General features: G+C 40.1%; 1 protein-coding gene across 1 annotated transcript; it reads right to left on the bottom strand.

The window, feature by feature from the left end:
* Positions 1 to 10660: 10660 nt before the first annotated feature.
* On the bottom strand, positions 10661 to 21538 carry pofut2 (protein O-fucosyltransferase 2). The gene is made up of 9 exons (XM_058787687.1): positions 21306 to 21538; positions 20106 to 20356; positions 19501 to 19645; positions 14539 to 14649; positions 14387 to 14453; positions 14150 to 14275; positions 13727 to 13907; positions 12820 to 12943; positions 10661 to 12064 (listed from the first exon to the last, which is right to left on the bottom strand). Exons 1-9 carry the CDS (start codon positions 21479 to 21481, stop codon positions 11911 to 11913), a joined length of 1335 nt encoding a protein of 444 aa, XP_058643670.1. The 5' UTR covers positions 21482 to 21538; the 3' UTR covers positions 10661 to 11910.
* Between the last annotated feature and the right edge of the window lie 185 nt (positions 21539 to 21723).

The following is a 21723-nucleotide window of genomic DNA, read 5'->3' as shown; positions in this document are numbered from 1 at the left end:
CCTCGTCTGAACTATGACGTGAAAATTGGCCCGAAGCCCGACCCTAAGGATGTAAAAAAGTCGGGGCCCGTCGGGCCCGGGCCGAAATGCAGGGCTCTAATGCAGAGTATGCCAGGCATATGGGCCCAGGCCACTAGGGGGCCCCAAATTACGACTTTGGTTATTTATTTATTTATTTGATCGCGTCTTCTAGCACTTTAAAGGACAGATACACCTTGTCAATTTTTTTTTTGTATGGCAGTTCATAATATTTTTTATTAAATGTGACCAAATTTCATTGTGAATGAATGAGCCTGTCCTCCAACAAAAAACGACCCTATAGGTCGTTTGTGCAAGCCCTTATTACGACCTATATTTACGTTTTAAAGTTAAGCGCCCTCTAGCACGCGTAAAAATAATGACAGTCTCGTGTTGCGTCTGTCGTCATGAAATGACTTATGACTGTCATTACCAATCAAAATGCGTGTTTATTTAATGCAATATGTGGACATTTTACACCGATCTTTAAGTATTCGTACATATTTTACTAGGTGGCTAATTCGTACGAATGACCACACCTAAACCTACCCTAACCCTTACAGGAATCATGCAAAATCATGATTTTTAGTGCACATTTTATGAGCGCGTGCGTTCTCTGGGATCGAATGATCACGTAATTACATATCGTCGTATAACGCAATGCTCTACCAACCGAGCTACACGAAACCCAAACTATGACGCAGATAAAAGAGTACAAAACATTAATATGAAAATGTCCTGTTGCAGATAGGGGCGCAATTGTAGCATACGCTCTGATGGGTCGTATTTCAGGGATTTGGACAAACGACCTATACGGGCGTATTGGTTGGAGGACAGGTTGCTATTTTATACGGAGCCCGGGAAGTCACCTGTAGGAGAAAAAAAAACAATCCGTGCCGACGGTTTTGCAATCCGTTCCCTCAGTTTATAAACCGTACTCACGAATTCTTAAACTGTTCCCTCGGTTTAACAAATCGTGCCCACGGATTAATAAACCGTACCCACGAATTTCCAATCCGTGCGCTCAGATTTTGTAAACCGTACCCTCGGTTTTTGAATCCGTACCCACAGATTCATAATCCGCGCGCACGCTTTCGCAATCCGTTCCCACGGGTTTGTAAACTGTACTCACGGATTCATGCAGCAAGCTCCTAGGTAGCCTACGTGTTAACAAATCATATTGTATATTGTTTTATTGCATATTATTATGTGGAATAGGCCTACAGCAAATTGTAACGGACACGAGTTACTCTTTTGTAAGTCGTTTTGAATAAAAGCTTCTTCTAAATGCATGTAGCCTAAATATATAACAACAACAACAATAATAATAATAATAAAATAATAGTTATTATTATTATTTTAATTTATAGGCTAAATAAATGAGTGCACTTAAGACAGTAAAATGTTTGTCATAAAATAATTCATGAATGCTTTATTTTTAATAACATTTTACAGTTTTGGAAATGTGTTTGTGTACTATTCATTCTTAACACAGACTTATTTTGGTGATTTTATTATACATTTTATATAATCAGTTCGGAGTAGCACAGTGCTCATTCAACAAATGCACAGCTAAACAGATGAGTTTTGAGTCTAGATTTAAATGTGGCTAATGTTTTAGCACATCTGATCTCTTCTGGAAGCTGGTTCCAACTGCGGGAGGCATAATAGCTAAAAGCAGACTCCCCTTATTTTGTGTGAACCCTTGGTGTTTCTTTTTTTTCTTTTTTTTTTTTTTTTTATTATGCAAACAAACATACAGATACTTACAGGTAACAAATCAAATACAAAATAACCAAGGTCAACAAAACATACATGACAGCCCACATGATTTGTGTGAGTGAGTGAGTGTGTGTGTGTTTGTTTGTGTAAGTGTTGGGGGTGGAAGTATATAAATAAAGGAAAGTACAACAGACATGACAAAAGTAAAAAAAAAAAACATAATAGTAATGATAACAGTAGTAATAATAATAATAATAATAGCATTAATAACAAAAATTAGAGGATGGAGGATGAGGAAGGTGATAAGTAATTATAGTAATAGTAGCAGCAACAATATCAATAAATAAATAATAACAGTAATAATAATAATAGTAATTAACTCAATCAGAAATGAGGGGAAAGTTGGAGGGTGAGGAGGATGACAAATATCAATAATAATTGTATTAAATAGTAATTAGTAATAGTAGCAACAATAACGATAATAAATTTATTCATCCGAGACAGGGGGTGGTTGGGGAATCAGGAAGAGGACAAATTGTAATAATAATAATAATAATAAAAATAATAATGGTAGTAATAGTAATGACGAAATAATAATAGTAATAATAATAATAAAGCTATAAATAGTAAGATATTGTAAGGCTGCCGCTGGGCCCTCCGTGCGTAAGGCATAAATTAGGCCCAAAACGAGCCATCAAGGAGAGGTGCTGCGGGCACAAGGCCCAAAGTCCCACCCCCGGCCGCCACTCACATGCCACGCTTACCCTACATATGTATATGTATTGTTGAGTGTATGATGCATTGAAAAAGCGTGTCGTGCAGCGTGGAACCAGCCCAGTGCAAAGTCCAAAGTCCAACCCTTGGTGTTTCTAACTCGATCCTAATGATCTGAGTGGTCTGTTAGGTTTATATTCAGTGAGCATATCTGCAATGCATTTAGGTCCTATGCCATTGAGTGCTTTATAAACGAGTAAAAGTACTTTAAAATCAATCCTAAATGTAACTGGAAGCCAGTGTAAGGACCTGAGGACTGGTGTGATATGCTCATATTTTCTGGTTCTAGTCAGAATCCTGGCAGCAGTGTTCTGGATGAGCTGCAGCTGTCTAATGGTCTTCTTTGGAAGGCCGGTGAGGAGACCATTACAATAATCCACCCTGCTGGTGATAAAGGCATGAACAAGTTTCTCCAAGTCTTGACTGGAAACAAAACATCTAATTCTTGCAATGTTTTTGAGATGATAGTATGCTGATTTAGTTACTGCTTTGACATGACTACTAAAACTAAGGTCTGTCTCCAGAAACACCCCAAGATTGTTTACTTGGTTTTTAGTTGTTTGACCCCTAGACTCAAGGTATGCATTCACCTTGAGAACTTCATCTTTGTTTCCAAATGCGATGACTTCAGTTTTCTCCTTGTTTAACTGAAGAAAGTTCTGGCACATCCACATTAACAGTATCTAACTCTGGGGGGAAAAGCTTAGTATAATAAAATCACCAAAATAAGTCTTCGTGTTAAGAATGAATAGTACACAAACACATTTCCAAAACTGTAAAATGTTATTAAAAATAAAGCATTCATGAATTATTGTATGACAAACATTTTACTGTCTTAAGTGCACTCATTTATTTAGCCTATAAATTAAAATAATAATAATAACTATTATTTTATTATTATTATTATTGTTGTTGTTATATATTTAGGTTACATGCATTTAGAAGAAGCTTTTATTCAAAACGACTTACAAAAGAGTAACAAATAACTCCAAAGTCAGTCACAATGCCAGGCTTATTATACAATAATAATCAAGTCTAAGATGATCACAAATTAAACAAGATTTTGACGCACATCTTTCTTATTAAATCGTTGTATTCCAACTCGTGTCCGTTACAATTTGCTGTAGGCCTATTCCACATAATAATATGCAATAAAACAATATACAATATGATTTGTTAACACGTAGGCTACCTAGGAGCTTGCTGCATGAATCCGTGAGTACAGTTTACAAACCCGTGGGAACGGATTGCGAAAGCGTGCGCGCGGATTATGAATCTGTGGGTACGGATTCAAAAACCGAGGGTACGGTTTACAAAATCTGAGCGCACGGATTGGAAATTCGTGGGTACGGTTTATTAATCCGTGGGCACGATTTGTTAAACCGAGGGAACAGTTTAAGAATTCGTGAGTACGGTTTATAAACTGAGGGAACGGATTGCAAAACCGTCGGCACGGATTGTTTTTTTCTCCTACAGGTGACTTCCCGGGCTCCGTAATTTTAAGTTGTTTCCATTGAAAAAAAAAATGCAATTGATTGCGCTGGTGCCTCCATGTCCTGCGCTTTAGCTTCCGTTCTCCGCACAAACTATTGGAGCGCACATTTATCTAGGTTTAACCTTTAAACATTGTTATATGCTTGAACTGTTTTAGTATATCTATAGATTTTATTTTAGGCATGTCGTGATGATTTGAGAAGGCTAAATTGATCAAACATGCTGATCAGCCTGCCGGTCTGCCGCTGGCTGCTTGGTTACTTTAAGAAAGAAATAACTTGTTTAACGAACAAAAAATGCTCCAAACGTTTTTCAAAATTAACTTAATAAAAAAATAAAAAAGGAAAAAAACGAAATATAATCACTTTTCCATTATATACAAAACTGAACTATTTTAATAGCTGAAACATGAACCGTTTTGGGAGAAGGGGGGGGGGAAGACGGGCTCGGGTCGGACTCGGGCTGGTAATTCTGATAAGCTGTCGGACACGGGCCGGGCTAGGGCCTGAGCATCTCGGGCCAGGGCCGGGCTAGGGCCTAAATTTGAGGCCCGTGCAGGGCTCTAATTTGGTGCTGTTCATGTCCTTGGACTGGGGATTATCCGTTTCTATAGCGACAGTCAACAAAATGAACCCACGACCGTGGAGAGAATGTTACTGACAGCTGTAAAACACATAAGATTACATTTGTATGCTACTACTAAATATTGCAGAACACAGAAAGCATGTCAGGTAAAAATAAATACTAACCGTTTGTTTGTTGTTTGTTATGATTAATGACGGCGATAAATGTGTTATTGCTAACCTAAACAACAACAGCAACAAAATAATAACAGTGAACACTTACATAATGTTTTTATATTATTGTACATTGTAGTATCTATTTTCTCCAAAGCGCCGCCATTTTCTCTGGTTCCGCGTGAGGTGCAGCTGTCACGTGCTGCAAGCTGTAGCTTTAAGAAAACTCCCAGTTCACAATTACGAGTTCTAGGAGGACGTGAACGCTTGAAAGCACCTTTAGTGTCATTAATCGCTAGCTTTTAAATAGCCTTACATTTTAGTAGCTAGCAGCTTTGTTTTTTTCGTTTAACAACTTTTTACTTAATTCAGTAAACAGAGCTGAAAAAAATATAGGCCTATTTAAGAACTAACGTTTCCAAAATGGACTGAATCGGTTCTCGATACAGACAGTTCACTCCTGCATTGAAGTCGTTCCCATTCAGTCGGTTCACTCGGTACAACACATGACAATGGGATATCGCACTCTTGCGCCATCTTCTGAAGACACCTCTAATCACGCCTGAAAAGGCCAGTGACCCATGGCGACATGGGCGGGGCTACCTGCCCACAGCATATATAAATGGGGTCGCATGCGTCATTCCCTTTGTTCTTCAGCTCTTCACCGTGCTGCGAGAACACCGTCACGCCACGTTTTCACGAGAGAAAGCCCACGGTGGTGATCCTTGAGGAAACTAAGGTAAAGAGAAACAGAAACAGACATGGAAAGAAAAGTGGTGGAGTGTGTGCTCGGTGGGACAGCGGCCAGACACGGCCCACTTCTGTCCTCAGAGGCTGATCCAGAGGCGGCTCTAGCTGTTTTTGGGGAGGCCGCAGGATGCTGGTGTGATTGTGTTGAAGCCGAGGAGGCCGGAGGTATTCCTCTGATGGTCCCCGAGTTTAATCGGAGGTTGGAGTGTCAGGACGTTGAGTCAGTCTTGCTGGATGCGGGCGAAGAGATGACAATTTTTACGCGGGGCAAGTCCCGATTTGTCCCTCACCCTCCGAGGCTTGGGTGATAGTGAGGCAGGGGAAGATCCTTTCACAGACCTCTACCGGAGAGCGGCGGAGAAACTGTTGGTGGAATGGCTCACGCTTCAGGGGGTTCCATTTATCTCCAGTGCAGACAGTCGGAGAGAACCCGCCTCTATCCGGATTGTGTGGCGGAGCTCACGTCTTCATGGCCGAAGCCCATGTCACCCCCTCCTCCAGTGCCGGGTGCAAACAAGTTTACGGACTTCGAGGGTGCGGCAGAGGCAGGACTGGTGTCACCCCCCCGATGGAGCATTCTCTCGCCGCGTACCTTGCAAACACGCAGAATAGTGGTATCGCGGGTACCCCCACCCTCCCGACGAGTCCTTGCCGATTCTCGTTCAAGCAGCTTGGCAGGATCTACAGCGATCAAGCCTGCACGGCCAGAGCGTTGAGCTCTATGTCCCTGCTGCAGACTTATCAGGCCATTTGTTTGGGGGAACTGAGCGAGACTGTGTCGGGAGGAAGGCCGTGTGACGTGCTCATAGGGGAAGTGCGGGCTACAGCTGACTACATTCTGCGTGCAACTCGTGGGGCACTGGTGTCGTTGGGTCATGTGATGGCCAGTACTGTGGTGGCGCAGCGTCATCTATGGCTGACCCTTGCGAACCTGCCTGAGCGAGATCGGAACGCTTTTCTCGGTGCTCCGATCTCTCCTTCCGGGCTCTTCGGGGAAGGCCTCGGCACGTTTCAGGCGCGGTTTGAGGACTCTAAAAAGCAGGCGGAATCGCTGAGGGGTTCAATGCCGAGGAGGTTCAGCAGGCCAGAGCAGTCGGCTGCGCGCCAAGGGGGCAGAGCAGCTTCCCGACCGCCTCTGGCCAGGTGGCCGGCTCCAGTGACAGCACCAAGGCCGACCGCTTGGGGAATGGGGCAAGTGCAGTCCAAGCAGCAGGCGGGACCAGGAAAGAGGGCTCCGCCCATGGCGAAAGGGGGAAGTTCCTCTTTCGGAAGGAAAGGGCCGTTTGGTCCCTAGCCCGCGAAAGAGGGTGGAATGTCGGTCCAGAGGCAGCCGTGTTCTTCTCTCAGCATAGAAAGGGTCCTGCAAGAGGGTGGGCCCAACTTTAAGTTTAATTTCAATAAAGAGATTTTGTGTTCAGCATACAATGCCTCATGTGTTGATTGGTCAAGAAAAGCAGAATGCCTCACAACCTCTAGTCTCGCAGTTTGGCCATATGCCAACGGATAACGTCACATATGCGCTGAGACAACGTCACATAAATTATTTGGAGTTGCGAGCTGTTTGTCTGGCTCTGGAACATTTTTCCCAGCATTTGCGGGGCAGACATGTGTTACTCAGGACAGACAACACGACGGTGGTGTTGTATATAAACAGGCAAGGGGGCACTCGCTCTCTTCCACTGTTACAACTCGCTCGGAAGCTCCTGACATGGAGTAGCAAACTTTTAACATCACTCAGGGCAGTGCATGTTCCAGGCCATCTGAATGGCGGGGCGGACATGCTGTCCAGAGGCGGCCCGCGGGCCAGGGAGTGGCGCTTGCACCCACGGATAGTGGCAGAGATCTGGGATCGGTATGGCCGAGCCGAGGTGGATCTTTTTGCGTCAGCAGAGAACACACACTGCCCGCTGTTTTTTTCAATCACAGTGCGTCAGGAGGGTCTGTCGCTAATTCTGGTGGCCCCGTGCTGGCCAGCGAAGACATGGTATGCGGGCATTGTAGCGTTGCTGTCGGGGACGCCGTGGTGTCTTCCCCTGTGCAACGACCTGCTGTCCCAGGCAGGGGGGCAGATTCTGCATCCTCGGCCGGAGCTGTGATCTCTGTGGGCTTACCCGCTGAAAGGGAGAGGCTGATGGCAGCAGGGCTCCCTGTCGATGTAGTAGCCGTGAGCCATGGCGCAAGACCGCCGTCGATAAGGGGGCTTTATGCGTTTAAATGGTGCATATTTGAAGATTGGTGCGGGCAGAAAGCGTTGTCACCGTATCAGTGTCCTATTGCGAGGATTTTGACTTTTCTGCAAGAATTGTTGGAGGACGGTCGTTCCCATTCCACACTGAAGGTTTACCTGGCGGCCATCTCTGCATGTTATGAGGGCATACGTGGTACTGCGCCAAGCGCGCACCCGCTTGCCATTCGTTTTCTTAAGGGGGCGCGATGGTTAAGGCCCGTCATGGGACCTGGTTGTGCTTCTGGAGGCCATGTGTGAGCCTCCTTTTGAGCCATTAGAGGCCTTGGACCTGAGGATGTTGTCTTATAAAACAGCTTTGCTGCTGGCGCTGGCATCAGCAAAGCGTGTGGGCGACCTGCATGCGCTGTCGGTACAACCCACGTGTGTCCAGTTTGCGCTGGATGGGTCGAGGGTGGTCTTGTGCCCGAACGCAGCATATACACCTAAAGTCTTGTCGGGAGCATATAGCGCACTCTCGTTTGAGCTGCCTGCTTTGTCAAATCTCTCTATTGACTCGGAGGAAGACAGAAAGCTTCATGCCTTATGCCCCGTACGGTCTCTACGCAGGTACATTGAGCAGTTCCACTGATCAGCTGTTTGTATGTTTTGCTGGCCCGGTTCGGGGGAAGCAACGTCTTTCACACTGGATTGTAGAGGCGATTTCGATAGCATACAAGAGCAAAGGGATGTCCCTGCCTGCGGGAGTGCACGTGCACTCAACTAGGGGCATGGCAGCGTCATGGGCTATGTTTAGGGGAGTGTCTGTGGAGGACATCTGTGCGGCCGCAAGCTGGGCATCGCCTCACACGTTTGTTCGTTTTTACCGACTGGATGTCACTGCAGCGACAGTGGCTCGGTCTGTGCTCACTGCAGCAGTCTCAAGCCAGGGGCCGTCGCTCCCATAGGGTATGTGACAGTGCTGCTCCCTTACGTTTAGTTTGGCGACTTTGTGGGGCGTGTATATATGTCCCATAGTCATGTGTTGTACCGAGTGAACCAACTGAATGGGAACGTTGAGTTATGCATATAACTACTGTTCCCAGAAGGAGGGAAACGCGGTACAACACCTCTGGGCCCCGCGCAGTCAGGGGCTCGGTGAAGAGCTGAACTGAACAAAGGGAATGACGTCGCCATGCGTCACTGGCCTTTTCAGGCATCATTACAGGTGTCTTCAGCAGATGGCGCAAGAGCGCGATATCCCATAGTCATGTGTTGTACCTCGCTTCCCTCCTTCTGGGAACAGTAGTTATATGCATAACTCAACGTTTCTCTGTCACTTCAATAATAACAGGAGCGGAGAACAAAAACATATGGATGGTGTGAAAAATTACTTACAGTAAATTGAAAGGAGAGCCGCAAATTATATCTATCGTTTGCTAGCAGTTAAGGAGCTTTTTATTTAAAGTTCAACACCCCTGTTGAAAAAAACAGCATATGCTGTTTAGGTATAGGTTTCGAAGCTTTGGACCAGCACTTGACCAGCTAAGGACCAGCTTAAGCCAGCTAAGGAAAAGCTTAAACCAGCTCAAACCAGCATCCGTGCATGCTTCAAAACCTATACCTAACCAGCATATGCTATGCATTTTTTCAACAGTATGTGCAGCTAGGAAATGTGTACTGCGGGTCAAGACATTTTCAAAAAGAAGGGCATCAATACACAATACAGTAAAGTCCCATGCTTCTAGTAGCTTCTAGTATAACAAGCTACTTCCTCTAAAGGGTAGATTTCAGTTTCGTGCCTAACTAGTGCCTAGTTTAACACAGACTAAAAATATGTCAAGTGTTGGTCTCAAATACACAGATCTGTCTTATTAGGCTACTCATGCGCTATTCACTCAGATATTGTTATTGAGGAAATAAAATATTTATGCCAGGTTGGGAAGGTGAAATCTAAAATTCCAGTATGGTATTTATGCTACATCTGAGTAAACAAGATTTTTACAGAAAGGTTAAACTGTGTTCTCATGATAAAGGAGGGATCAACAAAAATGATTGCAATAATTTTTGGCCAAAAAGCAGTTTTGTATGTTACCAATTGAACAGGTTAATTCCAGTATCATATTTATGCTTTAACTGAGTAAACCAGATTTTTACAGAAAGGTTAAACAGTGTTCTCATGATAAAGGTGGGATCAACAAAAATGATTGCAATATTTTTGGCCAAAAAGCAGTTTTGTATGTTACCAGTTGAACAGGTTATTCACTTTTTTCTTCTCAGCCTTTTCATGATTATACTTTAAATGTTCTCTATTCTACACTGAACCAATCAACCAGTTCAAATACTTTTGTTCAGTCTGTTTTGATCAGACTATCTGATTTCTATGGCCTGGAGATCACATTCAGTGTTTTTGTTGAGTCATTGTGGTTGTATACGTTGTGTAGTTCAGAAATCTTCCCTTTGTCTTTAGGTTACATTCTAAAAGGAAAAAGACAATAAAAGTACATACATTTATCACCTAACATATGTTAATCAGTTCTAAAGCTGATTGTAATAATAAACAGCCAAGATTAGGATCCACATAACATGCTATTGTTAAAATAAGAGACTTAAACTGTGAAACCTAGCTTGGAAAGTTTACCAGAAGCATCAACAGAACAAAAGACTGAAAAACATCTCATGCTGCCCTCTTTTCTGTGAGAATAAGTTACAAAGCATTGTCTCCACCCACAAGCTGAAGTAAAATGATCAGTATAGCTTTGAGCTGGACAGATTGGCATCATACCAAACCAGCTTCATGGCCCAGGAGAGATCGCAAAAAAACAGTCATGTACAAATGAACTAAACCTACAGCAAATTTTCTTTGCTATAATGTATCTAGCAGCTATGTAATAGAATAATGGACACATGCTATGACCCGAAGGCGCTTTAAATCCTTATAAGAAAGCTCTTTTCAGAAAAAATAAGATGAAAAACACTTGACAACATTCACATCAAGTGATCATTAAAATTTAATTTAGAAAAAACTTCAAGAAAGCATTTATAGAAAAACTGCCCAGATGAATATACAGTACATATTTGAATGGTAATGGTGAACATACATTTACATTTCTGAACAACAAAAGAAATATACAAAATAAAACCCTCTCACTGCTTGTCATCAAGTTATGAAGACAAAGTTAATGCTTCCATTCCAGATGCTCATCTTTACCGAGTGCATTTTTAGAAACATGCTTTGTTACACCTCCCGGAATCTTTTACCTCATCTCATGAAAGGAAAAAAACACTACTAAGTGTAAAAATACTGTACGGCAAAGTCTGTGAAAGCACTATTTTTGTTTGTCCAAATAACAGACAGGCACAATACTGACAGAAATATCAAACAAACACTAACACTGGATGTTCATAAATGTTATTTGTCAAAGGCATAAAATGTGTTGAGACAAAAACCATTGGCAAGTAGCACTTCAAAGACAAGAACAGGGGTGAAAAATCATGTTGACCATTTTCATAAAAGGTTTGATCACAGTGTTATACACAGTTCATCTTGAGTATCAACAATCCAAATCAAAGAACTGTGAGAACAGAGCAGCAGCATACATAAATTCCACATCTGACACAAAATACAAAAAGCCATTTGATATATTCCACTTATGTCTCACCTTACCTTCCTTAACTTACAAAGGCCTAACTTGTAACACAATGAAAACCGATTGGCTCTGCCATTAGACAAATAGTATATCCTTAAATGAAAATTTGCTGAAAAATGATTCACCCTCAGGCCATCCGAAATTTTACTGGAGAAACCAATATTGTGGATAGAAGCAGTTTTTTGCTGTAAACAACAGTTTGAAGTTTAAAAACATCTCAAAGATAGATTTGTTTCTTACAAAAAACACTTTTTTCTTCACAAAATGTTAATTGATATACTGGAAATGTGTGGATTTCTTGTGCATTACTGTGATGATTTTAATCAGCTGTTTGAACTTTTATTCTGATGGCATCCATTCACTGCAGAGGAGCCACAAGTGAGCAAGTGAAATAATGCTAAATTTCTCCTGATCTTTTCTGATGAAGAAACAAATTCATCTACATCTTGGATGGCTTGAAGGGGAGTACATTTTCATGAAATATTCCTTTCTAAGATTGTATTTTCAACATAGTCAGCAAAAACATCAAAAAATATAGAGGATCCTCTTAAATCTGAGAATTAATACAGTCTGTATAACCAGCATCAAGTTTTCTGTGTGATCAGTAGACAATTTTCCAGTGTGTTGGTTGTTCACAATCTTTCTCGTCGTCGCCACAGAATCGGTTATAGGTGGTTTTAGGATCGAAACCTAGTATCTCCCTTTCCTCGTGTATTCTGAAAGAGAACGTTGAAACTGATGTCCCAATGAAATACCTGACAAAAACAACACAAATGTGAGTGAGTGATGTACGGCTGTTTTACAAAAGAGATAAGCCATCGCAAACAAAAGGACTGCGAGATGAATTTACAGTAAAATGTCCCAGAACAGCATGTGATGGGTAGGATCAAAGGTTGTCATATCAAACAATGAGCATTCTTTCCAGTAAAACAAGTGAGTTGATTGAAATGATTAAGCCATTATGTCATGGGGTCATACTTTTCTTGATTTAATGGAAAGAATCTTTTGAGACACACCCAATTCAACAAAACAAGATCAACAAGAATCAAATTAGTAATACTCCTTACTCTTAAATAAACTTTTAAAATTAAGTAGCCTAATTATTTGAAATATTATTTTGGCAAGTGAAAAAAAATCCAAAACAATCAATTTTGTATAAAAAATAAAATACTCAATTTCCAATACATGGTTTAAATCAGAACAAAATTGTATGATTTCCTCTAACACTGACACTCTGTCAACTTAATCTTCTAGAGACAGCTTTAATAAAGAAAAATTAAAGTCAATGAAAGAGATAAAGAAAAAAGAACTAAACACTAAAAGAAAAATCTCAACTGGCTTGAAAAGCAGCTAACTCTGACTAAAATAAAGTAGGTGATTCATCTTTCAACACAGTTGATTCAACACAAGCAGCTTTTGTCCACCTAAAGCATAAACAAAAACGCAGTGTCATTCAGTACAATTCTTTGTTGTTGATGAAAAAAGGAGAGCAAAGGGTGTGATTCAATACCTCGCATGAGCACAAATCCACTGGTCTATGATGGCCACCCCTCCATCCTTCAAGAGCTCCAGGTCCTCCCAGGTGGGCTCGTATCGTACCATCTCAGGTAGCATCCTTTTCAGTTTAGCTAGCTCTAAAAGCAGAAAATGCCTGATCTCATATACAAATACATATATATATATATATATTTTAAGTCTCTTATGCTCACCAATGCTGCATTTATTTAATCATAAATATGGTAAAAACTATCATATTGTGAAATATTATTACAAATTAAAATGACTGTTTTCTATTTTAATATATTTTCAAATGTAATTTATTCTTACGATTGCAAAGATGAATTTTTGGCAGCCATTACCAGTCTTCAGTATCGCATGATCCTTCAGAAATCATTCTAACGTTTAAGAAACATTTATTATTATTATTAATGTTGAAAACAGTTGTACTGCTTAATATTTATTTGGAAACAGAAGTCCTTACTATTACTTTTGAACAATTTAATGTGTCCTTGTTGAATAAAAGTAGTTATTTATTCTTTAAAATAAATTTACTGAGCCCAAACTTTTAAACAGTAGTGATTAGGAAAAGAAGATTTTAAGTAAATAACAAAATTGCCATTTTCTTGTACAAAGCTGTTGGATGGCTTTAGAAGGCTTATGCAAGTCTTGCTTTCATGCTTTCACTGTGTTTGTTAGACATGCATGAATATTTTTTTTTAAATGTCTTCTATTTTGTGCTGAACAGAAAAAAATGAGGTTTAGTAAACAATAACTAAAATGTTTCACATTTCAAATGAACTATTCTGTCAAACATTACACATGGCTGATTGATGGGAAGTGTGGCCTTTATTCTGTGAATGTTTAATGTTTAAACATTGTTGTTTTACTTTTTTCAGTCTTTTTAACAGTGTCTGTACCTTCTCCGTCTGCATCAGTGGCAACAAAGACTTGTTGTAGCTTGTGCTTCTTCACGAGACTACGGATCTTCTTCACTGCTCCTTTGAGGCTGGGCACATCTTCTCTGTGCCCCCAGATGAAGTCTTTCCTACGCAAGTGGACTCCCAGGTAAGGGCCTCCCTTAGCACTGCCCAGCCTGTTCTGGGTCCAAGAGTTTACAAAAGGTCACGCAACAAACATGACTGCTTTGTCACACTGAAATGAGCGTGGGTGTAAAGCACATGGCAAACATTTCAGAAATGCACTGTCTTGACATGTGAACAAAAGCTCTGATGAAGCTCAAATTCTTCATCTTGTTGCATCTATTATGCTGGTAGCAATGACCCCAGTACTTTCTGTATTTTGAACAATGAGAGGAGAGAATTAATGCAAGTGAAACCTACTTTCATTCGGGTCCAGTCTTCGTTGTACGGCGTCTGGTCCTGTTTGTCTGTGGAGTTGAGATACTTGGCCCTAAACTCGTCTCCTATGATACGCAAGTGTTTGGCAAACACCATACTTCGCCGTGTCTGTAGAACAATAAAATAAGATAGGTGAGATGTCTTTCAAAAAGCCTAATTATTACTATATTTTAAGCCAAATTATTTAAAAAGCTTGAGAATATTAGCTGATGGACTTACATCCCAGTAGTCCTTCCCAGCATAGTGATCATGAAGGACAGTTTCAGCTCGGTCCAGCATTACTGACCTGTGGTGCAGTGACAGCACGTGTATTGAAACCCATTTGCCTTTAAAAGCTATTTGAATTCAAACTTATTTCCAAAATGACTTACGTGGTGGTTAAGTTATTTTGTAAGACAGGAGCCAAGATAGAGGCATGTCCCTGAGAAGATAAACAGGTGACATTCAATGCTCTGGTCTCCTCATAACCCCAAAACCAACCTCTGGAGAAAAAGAAATAAGATTTCATTAAAAAAATGGACTGAATTTCTTTTCCTACACATTGCGTTTTTCTGTGCAACACAAAAGATGACATTTTAAAGAATGTTGTTTTGTTTGGACTATTTGCATGGACAAAAGTTCAAAATATATTCTTTTGCATTCAACAGAACAAAGAAAATCACACACTGAAAGAACATGAAGGTGAGTAAATTGTCACACAAACTATCCCTTTAAATTTCAGTTTGTTTCTCTCACAAAGCCATTGTTTGTCTTCAGAAGACATATAATGCATAAATTGTATGGACATTAGGGTGCATCAAAAAACACAATTCTTGAATTTTGATATGGCTGGGTGCTAAAAGTGTTCCAATATATGTAGAAACAACACATGCAAAATATTTTTCCAGTACATGATGATTTAGGGGTGCCACCGCACATCTGTTTTTGTTGGATAAAGTGGTTAACAGTGCTCAATGGTCGCCATTGAGATCTGAGGTAAACAATACTACAGCTCAAGAAAACTGAGGTGATCTTTCTGTTTGAGGTGATCTTTCTGTGTTGGGTATGTATTATTACATATTACTATCATATCTGTAGTTGTGTCTTTGTATACTTATTTATCATAAGTCATTTAAGTCATATTTATAGGTATTTGGTGCTCATTACATCTAGCTAACGTTAGTTTGCCAACCACAGTTAGCTATCTATGTTAGCTAAGCTTAATAGCTTAACATCAACAGTATTCTAGAGTGGACAATGTCATATTCAGTGTATACAGTGGCTACGGAAAGTATTCAGACCCCCTTAAATTTTTCACTCTTTGTTATATTGCAGCCATTTGCTAAAATCATTTAAGTTCATTTTTTTCCCTCATTAATGTGGACATACATTATCATTTAAAGGGTTGGGGTATTTATAATATATAATATTTGTTTTTATTCAAGAAATTTTCAACAAGGATGCATTAATTTATTCAAAAGCGACAGTAAAGATTTATAATACGTTACAAAAAACATTTTTCAATAAATGCTGTTCTTTTGGACTTTCTATTCATCAAAAAAATACTAAAAATAATTTAATAATAAACAAAAATACTAATCAGCACAGCTGTTTTCAACATTTAATAATACTAAGGAAATGTTTCATGAGCACTAAACCAGCATATTAGATTTGTTTTGGAAGGATCATGTGACACTGCGGAATTCATAAATATTTTTAATTTCCGACCCCAAACCTATGAATGGTACTGTACCTTGACAAATATGGTGTAATGTAAAAGAGCTCTTTCAAAATTTCAACTTTTTTCCAAAGGAAAAAAAACAGCATATCAGTTTGGAATGACATGAGTGGGAATAAACTATATATAAATATACACACATATACATATACATATATGTGTGTGTGTGTGTATATATATATATATATTATATATACAGTGGGGCAAAAAAAGTATTTAGTCAGCCACCAATTGTGCAAGTTCTCCCACTTAAAAAGATGAGAGAGGCCTGTGATTTTCATCATAGGTATACCTCAACTATGAGAGACAAAATGAGAGAAAGAAATCCAGAAAATCACATTGTAGGATTTTTAAAGAATTAATTGGTAAATTCCTCGGTAAAATAAGTATTTGGTCACCTACAAACAAGCAAGATTTCTGGCTCTCACAGACCTGTAACTTCTTCTTTAAGAGGCTCCTCTGTCCTCCACTCGTTACCTGTATTAATGGCATCTGTTTGAACTCGTTATCAGTATAAAAGACACCTGTCCACAACCTCAAACAGTCCAACTCCAAACTCCACCATGGCCAAGACCAAAGAGCTGTCAAAGGACACCAGAAACAAAATTGTAGACCTGCACCAGGCTGGGAAGACTGAATCTGCAATAGGTAAGCAGCTTGGTGTGAAGAAATCAACTGTGGGAGCAATTATTAGAAAATGGAAGACATACAAGACCACTGATAATCTCCCTCGATCTGGGGCTCCACGCAAGATCTCACCCCGTGGGGTCAAAATGATCACAAGAACTGTGAGCAAAAATCCCAGAACCACACGGGGGGACCTAGTGAATGACCTGCAGAGAGCTGGGACCAAAGTAACAAAGGCCTCAAATCCTGCAGTGCCAGACGTGTGCCCCTGCTTAAGCCAGTACATGTCCGGGCCCGTCTGAAGTTTGCTAGAGAGCATTTGGATGATCCAGAAGAGGATTGGGAGAATGTCATATGGTCAGATGAAACCAAAATATAACTTTTGGTAAAAATCAACTTGTCGTGTTTGGAGGAGAAAGAATGCTGAGTTGCATCCAAAGAACACCATACCTACTGTGAAGCATGGGGTGGAAACATCATGCTTTGGGGCTGTTTTTCTGCAAAGGGACCAGGACGACTGATCCGTAAACGAAAGAATGAATGGGGCCATGTATCGTGAGATTTTGAGTGAAAACCTCCTTCCATCAGCAAGGGCATTGAAGATGAAACGTGGCTGGGTCTTTCAGCATGACAATGATCCCAAACACACCGCCTGGGCAATGAAGGAGTGGCTTCGTAGAAGCATTTCAAGGTCCTGGAGTGGCCTAGCCAGTCTCCAGATCTCAACCCCATCGAAAATCTTTGTAGGAGTTGAAAGTCCGTGTTGCCCAGCGACAGCCCCAAAACATTACTGCTCTAGAGGAGATCTGCATGGAGGAATGGGCCAAAATACCAGCAACAGTGTGTGAAAACCTTGTGAAGACTTACAGAAAACGTTTGACCTCTGTCATTGCCAACAAAGGGTATATAACAAAGTATTGAGATTAAATTTTGTTATTGACCAAATACTTATTTTCCACCATAATTTGCAAATAAATTCTTTAAAAATCCTACAATGTGATTTTCTGGATTTTTTTTCTCATTTTGTCTCTCATAGTTGAGGTATACCTATGATGAAAATTACAGGCCTCTCTCATCTTTTTAAGTGGGAGAACTTGCACAATTGGTAGCTGACTAAATACTTTTTTGCCCCACTGTACATATGTGTGTGTGTGTGTGTGTGTGTGTGTATGTATATATACAGTGAGGAAAATAAGTATTTGAACACCCTGCTATTTTGCAAGTTCTCCCACTTAGAAATCATGGAGGGGTCTGAAATTGTCATCGTAGGTGCATGTCCACTGTGAGAGACATAATCTAAAAAAAAAAAAATCCAGAAATCACAATGTATGATTTTTTAACTATTTATTTGTATGATACAGCTGCAAATAAGTATTTGAACACCTGAGAAAATCAATGTTAATATTTAGTACAGTAGCCTTTGTTTGCAATTACAGAGGTCAAACGTTTCCTGTAGTTTTTCATCAGGTTTGCACACACTGCAGGAGGGATTTTGGCGCACTCCTCCACACAGATCTTCTCTAGATCAGTCAGGTTTCTGGCCTGTCGCTGAGAAACACGGAGTTTGAGCTCCTCCAAAGATTCTCTATTGGGTTTAGGTCTGGAGACTGGCTAGGCCACGCCAGAACCTTGATATGCTTCTTACAGAGCCACTCCTTGGTTATCCTGGCTGTGTGCTTGGTCATTGTCATGTTGGAAGACCCAGCCTCGACCCATCTTCAATGCTCTAACTGAGGGAAGGAGGTTGTTCCCCAAAATCTCGCAATACATGGCCCCGGTCATCCTCTCCTTAATACAGTGCAGTCGCCCTGTCCCATGTGCAGAAAAACACCCCCAAAGCATGATGCTACCACCCCCATGCTTCACAGTAGGGATGGTGTTCTTGGGATGGTACTCATCATTCTTCTTCCTCCAAACACGTTTAGTGGAATTATGACCAAAAGTTCTATTTTGGTCTCATCTGACCACATGACTTTCTCCCATGACTCCTCTGGATCATCCAAATGGTCATTGGCAAACTTAAGTCGGGCCTGGACATGTGCTGGTTTAAGCAGGGGAACCTTCCGTGCCATGCATGATTTCAAACCATGACGTCTTAGTGTATTACCAACAGTAACCTTGGAAGCGGTGGTCCCAGCTCTTTTCAGGTCATTGACCAGCTCCTCCCGTGTAGTTCTGGGCTGATTTCTCACCTTTCTTAGGATCATTGAGACCCCACGAGGTGAGATCTTGCATGGAGCCCCAGTCTGAGGGAGATTGACAGTCATGTTTAGCTTCTTCCATTTTCTAATGATTGCTCCAACAGTGGACCTTTTTCACCAAGCTGCTTGGCAATTTCCCGTAGCCCTTTCCAGCCTTGTGGAGGTGTACAATTTTGTCTCTAGTGTCTTTGGACAGCTCTTTGGTCTTGGCCATGTTAGTAGTTGGATTCTTACTGATTGTATGGGGTGGACAGGTGTCTTTATGCAGCTAACGACCTCAAACAGGTGCATTTAATTTAGGATAATAAATGGAGTGGAGGTGGACATTTTAAAGGCAGACTAACAGGTCTTTGAGGGTCAGAATTCTAGCTGATAGACAGGTGTTCAAATACTTATTTGCAGCTGTATCATACAAATAAATAGTTAAAAATCATATATTGTGATTTCTGGATTTTTTTTTAGATTATGTCTCTCACAGTGGACATGCACCTACGATGACAATTTCAGACCCTCCATGATTTCTAAGTGGGAGAACTTGCAAAATAGCAGGGTGTTCAAATACTTATTTTCCTCACTGTGTATATATATATATATATAAATATACACACAGTATAAGTTACAGTATGTTTATATATATGTTTTGAAATATTTTATTTTTGCGTGCACTGTTCCTTTAACAACTATTCATGTATGGCTTTAAAATTTGCATAAACATTCCTTGCACCTGTCTATAAGTCTGTTTGTCAACAGCACCTGAACTGGCTGAACCTGTGAGTATAAAGCAGTACCTGTAATAACCCTGTTTGTCTTTGGAGTACATTAGCTTTTCGATGCACGGTCGTTCATCCACCTTCTCCTCCCATTTCCCATCTGTCCAGCCCTCTGCATAGCTCTGCAGCACAAGGATCTGGTCAATGAAGGGACCCCCAGACTCTGAGATCAGCAATAAAGACACAGAATGTGGGAATCATAATTGAGTCTCAGCTTTTATTGTTTATTAATGAAGTGCTCCTACTCATATTTAAATACTACACTGTAAAAACGTTTACTGGAGCATGTTTGAGAAGAAAATACTTTCAGTCTTTCTACTTTCAAATTTAAGTCAGTGTGTTACTTTGAATTTAAATATGGAATTTACTAGCAATTTCCGGGTGAAAAACGATTGTCTATGACTAACTACACAATCATGCAAGACTGTCCTGATAGATGTGTATTTTCTGTGCCACTAGTGTCACCATATGGAAATATACGTAATGTATGTCATTTCTCCAACATTCCTCCTGTCTGAATAAATTAATGACACTTAAACGAAGCTAAATAGTCACATATAATTGTAATCTCTCTCTCTCTCTCTCTCTCAAGCAAACAAACATACAAAAACAGCATGGCTCACCAGCAATAAACTCCTCATACTCAATGACTGGTATGTTAGCCTGCAGGCTGGTTATGCTGAAGAATTCCCCCCACGGGATGCGAACCTGATGTATATCAGGGCTCTGCCAGTGATACAGGCGACCCCATGGAGGCAGCACTAGCACCCAGTCGCCCTCTTTCCTCAGTGTCTTCAGCAAAGAGGCCATGCGAATGTACACATCTCGGCGAAGATTGAAGCCCTCGGGTGGATTTACATCATATAGGAGATATCTAAGAATAATAACAGGATCATTCCTACTATGCTGTGCAGTACATTTGTTAATTTTGTGTGTGTGTGTGTAAAAAAGAATAAAAAACCTTATTTTTCATTACAATTACTGTGAAATATTCTAGGTGATTCTTCATTTTGTTCTTTTCTTTAATCAAAATGCTTCATATTGTAAAATTAGTTATTTTCCCCTTCTTCTCTTTAAAATGCAATCATAAAATATCAGATTTCTCAGACTGCTATCACAAAGAACTTAATAATAAAAATGAACAAATTAAACATTCAATAATTTGGTTGGAGCAATTTTGACCTATTAAATTTTCCAATAAATTGATTATGATTTTTTGGTACTTCCTCCAACTAAAATGTTTCAAACAAAACATGTTTTTTATAGTAAAATGTTTATTTTTTATTTTTATTTTTTTATGTGGTTTCTTTCATTTTTTTGTCCTTTTTCTAATAAAAATGTTACAAACAAAATGTTTTTATTGTAAAATTATGTGTAAAACAAAATGTGTGTGTGTGCGCGTGTGTTATAATCCAGCATTATATCCAGAATATATAAATATACAATGCTTTAGTTTGAGAGACAATCTTTTCACACCTTAAAGTACTGATATTACTTTAAAAGTGAATCATTGTAATGATGGCAATTTTAGAAAATACTAATTATAAAGTTGAATAATACCCAGTATAATATTCCATAAAGAAACATTTCTAGTTGGGCGTTAATGAAGGAGTTGCTGGAGGTCCATAAAACAAAAAGGGGAAGTCAAGCTTTTTATTTCTGAAAGTCTCTTAAAGCCTCGTAACCATCCTCATTTATTTGTATTAATTGCGGACTTCATATGACACTACATTAGAGGAATAAACCAACACAAGAGAATGTGACAGCTGAGGAACTTAGCCATGTAAATATAGGAAGCATCTTTTCCAGCATATGATTCCTACCGAACATCCCGTGATGCTGCAGCCACCGGAGACAATATCGACTGCCCGGCACGAAATGCATCGTCCTCTGAAGCCGAAGTGAATTTATAGGATAAAACAGCAAGGATTAATACTAAATTATATCGTAAAATATCATGAAAGGGAGCAGACACAGCTGTTCCCCTCTTGTTCGCCATGTCTTTCGTTGCCACGCACTTCCGGCGTCGGTACAGTTGCCTAGCAACTCAGGCACCTCTTTACAGAACCGTTTTATATCGGCGTTTACTGCTTTTCGTAGTCACCTAATCCATTATTTTAAAGCTAAAAATAGCTTTATACATAATATAGTTAATTAACGACACTTGTATTTTGTTTTTCTAAGAAAAAAGAGCAAAATCTGTGCTATTGTTCAATGGCAAAACGCGGATGGAACTGTAGT

This window comes from Onychostoma macrolepis, chromosome 09 (genome assembly GCF_012432095.1).
Source record: "Onychostoma macrolepis isolate SWU-2019 chromosome 09, ASM1243209v1, whole genome shotgun sequence".
NCBI lineage: Eukaryota > Metazoa > Chordata > Actinopteri > Cypriniformes > Cyprinidae > Onychostoma > Onychostoma macrolepis.
This window is presented reverse-complemented; position numbering and strand designations above follow the sequence as displayed.

Coding starts and splice junctions, on each gene's coding strand:
- pofut2 (XM_058787687.1), bottom strand. CDS start 21,481: ATGGCGAACAAGAGGGGAACAGCTGTGTCTGCTCCCTTTCATGATATT. Junction 19,646..20,105: donor GTATGAGGAGTTTATTGCTG/GTGAGCCATGCT, acceptor TGCTGATCTCAG/AGTCTGGGGGTCCCTTCATT. Junction 12,065..12,819: donor TGGATTTGTGCTCATGCGAG/GTATTGAATCAC, acceptor TGTTTTTGTCAG/GTATTTCATTGGGACATCAG.